Consider the following 5032-nt stretch of genomic DNA (forward strand, 5'->3'; position numbering starts at 1 on the left):
CTCCATCAGAATAATAATGACTTTTATATCTAATCTATTTAGTATTTTATCAGTGACTTCAAAAAATAAAAATTATTCTGACCTTTACTTTGGAAACCTCCCATAAACATGAAGATTTTCTAATAAGTAAGGATCGTGGAGATAATGGGTCTTCTTAGGGGAGTCTAGGTCTTTCTCCTCATGTGTTTCTTGTTCTATGTAGTACTTCCTGGAAATAATGCAGAACAGTTCACCACATCTGCAGAGAATCAGGCTTCATTATTGTATGCTTGGCAGGTGTAAAATAAAGCTAATGTGGAACTTTTGGTAATTTGACCACAGTATTCATACTCAATAATTACTGCAAACATTACCAGTTTCTCAGTAGGTGCATTTTGGAAGTAATAAAAACCTCAAGCAATTATTTTGTTTTTCTATTCTCTTTCTATTTAAGGGAGAAAAAACTCTAAACCTAAAGGTGCCTTTCTATATGAGGGTCTTCAATAAGTTCATGGCAAGAATTGTATTCTTTTAATTCCATTTTTTCACAAACTTTTTGAAGTAACCTCACATAAAATATTTTAATTATTTTACACATTTTTACTTATCAAAGATTATTCTTGTCAAAATTGCATTTTCATGAACCTCATCTTTCTTAAATTTTCCATATTGTGCCTTATTTTTGAGTTACAAAGAAAATGCTTTAAGAAATTAGTTTCATGCCAGCACAGGCTTGGGGTGAAGACTTTAGATAGGTCTATACAGGTTGGTGACTGGTTTACAGAAGTAAAAGTATATCTTGGTAGGACACCCACTTGCCTGGCCTTGTTAAAGCTCAGGAGCTGTGAACTCAAGACTTGAAAATATTCCGTGGAATCATTATATACTTGTATTTAGGTCTGTTGTTTCTAAGTGGGCAGCTCCTGCTTTAGATCACTATGGTAGGGATCTGAATACATAAAACACACCTAGAAGTGCGCATAGTTTATCATTAAAGAAGTGTATTGTGATAATCCCAACTTTGATTTTTTTGGCCCCAGGCTTTCCATGGAATCTGGCCTTTTCACTTAATTCCCAGGTTTATAAAATCAATGAATACATTTTTAGATTGGGTTTTCTTTCTGCCTTGCCTGTTAGTCATTGCCTACAACTGTGGTCCAAATTTTCTCCTCATTTAATTTTCTATTAAAATACAATTTATAATTTTTTGTCATTTTAATTGGATACAGATTTTCAAGACACTGGCCATTCTTTTCACTATCATGTTTTTTATAATGTTTCATTCCACTCTAATAGAGAATAAGTTGTAATATCAGAAAAATCAGGATAGGAAAAATGTCTACAATCTCTTTAAAATTATGTGCTTCTGAAATAGTTATTAAAAGATAATCTTAGACAACTGGATGATAATTGTCTACATTGGCATATTTAATGATAGCTCTTAGATGTATCTCAAGTCTGCAAATAAGCTGGGTATTGTCTTTGTTTTTTCCCTATGCTTAAAATAGGGGTCATTGTACCATCACAGGCTTTACAGCAGAGTTACATACAGGTCTATGTGTGCCTGAGTTCAGAATGACATTGCTCTAACATGAGAGGTACTAAATATTTGTGGATGAAGTGAATAAATTGTGTTTATATAGGAGATTTTGGGAGAAAATTTTTAAAGAGAAATATGGTGGCTTTTGAGGAATGTATAATCAAATGAGTAGATTAGAACTTTGGGGATGATTTTGAGGAACACATAACCAGCTAACATAATGCTAATGGATAGAAAACAGTGAAAATGGGATTTTAACTTGCTGTGCTGTTATCAACCCATTAATGACTTGGAGGAAAGAATGAGATATATCTTTACTACCAGATATATAAGGGGACTTCAAAAGGTTAGTGGAAAATTAAATGAAAAGATAAAACTAAAAAATATAAACTTTATCTCTCAATGTGAGGTCCATCAAGTTCAAGACACCTGTAAGTGATGATACTGGCCATTTCGTCCATCCCTAAAGAACTGAGGATCCTGGAAATTTAGCCATGTCAATGCCATCTTTTTTACAATATTAAGTGAAGAAAAAAAAGATTTTTTAAGATTAGCAAACAAAAAGAAATCAGAAAGAGCCAATCAAGACTGTAAGGTGGATGCCTAATGATTTCCAATCAAAATTCTCATACAATTGCCCTCGTTTGATGAGAGGAATAAGCAAGAGCATTGCTGTGGTGGAAGACTCTCTGGTGAAGCTTTCCTGAGTAATTGCCTGCTTAATCTTTGTCTAACTTTCTTCAAACACTTTGGAAATAAACAGATGTTATCGTTCTTTGGCTCTCCAGAAAGTCAACAGGAAAAATGCCTTGAGCATCCCTCCAAAACTGTTGCCGTGACCTTTGCTCTTGACCAGTCCTGCTTTTTCTTTGACTGGACCACTTCTACTTCTTGGTAGCCATTGCTTTGGTTGTGCTTTGTCTTCAGGATCGCACTGGTAAAGCCATGTTTCATCTTCTGCTATGAATCTTTGAAGAAATGCTTCAAAATCTTGATCTGACTTGTTTCAGCAATCCATTGAAAGCTCTGCTCTTGTCTGCAGCTGATCTAGGCACAATGCTTTTGGTATCCATCGAACAAAAAATTAACTCAACTTTAATTTTTCAGTCAAAGTTGTGTAAACTGAATCATTTGAGCTGTCTATGGTATTAGCTATTGTTCCTGTTGTAAATTGATGATCCTCTTCAACTAGGGCACACACAAGATTAGGTTTTTTTCTTGCATATTGATGTGCATGGTCTTCCTGGGTAATTTCCTGCTTAAGCTTTGTCTAACTTTCTTCAAAGACTTTGGAAATAAAGAGATGTTATCGTTCTTTGGCTCTCCAGAAAGTCAACAGGAAAAATGCCTTGAGCATCCCTCCAAAACTGTTGCCATGACCTTTGTTCCTGACCAGTCCTGCTTTTTCTTTGACTGGACCACTTCTACTTCTTGGTAGCCATTGCTTTGATTGTGCTTTGTCTTCAGGATCGTACTGGTAAAGGCATGTTTCATCTTCTGCTATGAATCTTTGAGGAAATGCTTCAAAATCTTGATCTAACTTGTTTCAGCAATCCATTGAAAGCTCTGCTCTTGTCTGCAGCTGATCTAGGCACAATGCTTTTGGTATCCATCGAACAAAAAATTAGCTCAACTTTAATTTTTCAGTCAAAATTGTGTAAACTGAATCAATTGAGCTGTCTATGGTATTAGCTATTGTTCCTGTTGTAAATTGACATTCCTCTTCAACTAGGGCACACACAAGATTAGGTTTTTTTCTTGCATATTGATGTGCATGGTCTGCAGCTGTGGGCTTCGTCTTCACCATCTTGTTTCTTAAAATGCATTATCCACCTGTAGATTGCTGATTTCCTTGGGGGTATTGTCCCCATAAACTTTTCATCAGTGATTCCATCACTCTTCCACACATGCTTCACCATAAATTTGATGTTTATACTTGCTTCAATTTTATCAGAATTCATGTTGCTCTGATAGGGACTCTTTTTAAACTGATCTGCTTCTTAGGGCCTCATAGTAGTCCTGTTCAAACATAACAAGTTGGCACAAGTTTATTTTGGTGCAAAAAATTTTGAAATTAATGCATAGTTTTTCATAATATATCTATCCCATTAACTTTTTGAAGATCTCTTTTAGAGGTAATTTTTATTTTTTGCAAAATAGATGTGAATGTTCCTGAGAAAGTGAGAAAACACTTTAGAACCTAAACCAAAGACTTATTTTCTGAAGTCTTACCATAAAATATAAGTAGACTGTGAAAATTTTATGCTTAATTTTATATAATACTTCACTGTTAATACATTCAATTTTAAGGTATTTATGAGTGACAGGTTATAGGACTGGTAAGCTGGCATCTACACCCTCCTCCATAACCCTTCAAGTAATATTCTTTTTTTTTTCAAGTAATATTCTTAAAAAAACTTTACATCTCAAAATTATTTGTAATATATTTTTTTTCCTTTTTGTCTTTTTTACTGACCGGTAACGGTATCGCAACCCTCGGTGTCGCGCCTGTACCGGGGACCGGCAACGGGATCGCAACCTTCGGTGTTGCGCCCGCACCGCGCTCAGCCAGTGAGTGGGAACCGGTCTCCACATGGGATCCGAACCCTCAGCGGGAGCGCTACCGCCCTCCCAAGTGGCTCACTCTCCAGTGCGCCACCGGGCCGGCCCGATTTGTAATATATTTAATAATCATATGTGTGTGCTAAAAGTAGAAACACTGTACCTTTATACTTGTTGAGTAAAGAAGAACTGTAACACAGGAATTGCAATGGGATGCCAATGTTATTTCACATGAACCTTGATTCATATTCTTCTTTATTAACTCTCTCATTGCAGTGATCAGTCTGAGTAAATATGATAGACACAACCAAGACACAGGTGATGGAGTTTGTCCTCACAGGACTAACAGATCGTCCAGAGCTGCAGCTGCTCCTGCTCCTGGTGTCCTTCATGGTCTACCTCATCACCATGGTGGGCAACCTTGGACTGAATGCTGTCATCTGGAGGGACCCTCACCTTCACACCCCCATGTACTTGTTCCTTGACAGTTTAGCCTTTGCAGATGCTTGGTCTGCATCCTCGGTGACTCCCAAGATGCTTGTAAATTTCTAATCTGAGTATCATATGATACCTCTGGCTGAGTGCATCACCCAATTTTATATTTTTGCTTCTAGTGCAAACACAGAATGCTTCCTTCTGGTAGCAATGGCCTATGACTGCTATGTAGCCATATGCAACCCCATACTTTACCCAGTGGTGATGACCAGCATACTCTGCACATTGTTGATAAGTATTTCATATGCAATTGGTTTTCTACATCCCAAAATTAATGTGGGATTATTGTTTAGATTAACCTTCTGCAGGTCCAAAATAATACATCATTTCTACTGTGAAATCCTGTCACTATATACAATTTCTTGCACTGACACTTCTATTAATGCATTAGTGCTTTTATACAGGCTTTTGTTTTTCCTTTTTGTCTTTTTTCGTGTCCGGCAACGGATCGCAACC

The 5032-nt window shown here is 36.6% G+C and overlaps 1 protein-coding gene across 1 annotated transcript in view; it reads left to right on the forward strand.

Moving 5' to 3' along the window:
* Positions 1–4375: 4375 nt before the first annotated feature.
* LOC103581611 (olfactory receptor 5AC1-like) overlaps positions 4376–5032 on the forward strand; it is a gene marked incomplete at its 3' end in the record, with an annotated part of 1516 nt that continues 859 nt past the window's right edge. Inside the window, 1 exon segment of the mRNA XM_008563400.1 lies at positions 4376–5011. Within this exon segment, the coding sequence (XP_008561622.1) occupies positions 4376–5011 (636 nt within the window).

The sequence above is a fragment of the Galeopterus variegatus genome, unplaced genomic scaffold (genome assembly GCF_000696425.1).
Source record: "Galeopterus variegatus unplaced genomic scaffold, G_variegatus-3.0.2 Scaffold13463, whole genome shotgun sequence".
Taxonomy (NCBI): domain Eukaryota; kingdom Metazoa; phylum Chordata; class Mammalia; order Dermoptera; family Cynocephalidae; genus Galeopterus; species Galeopterus variegatus.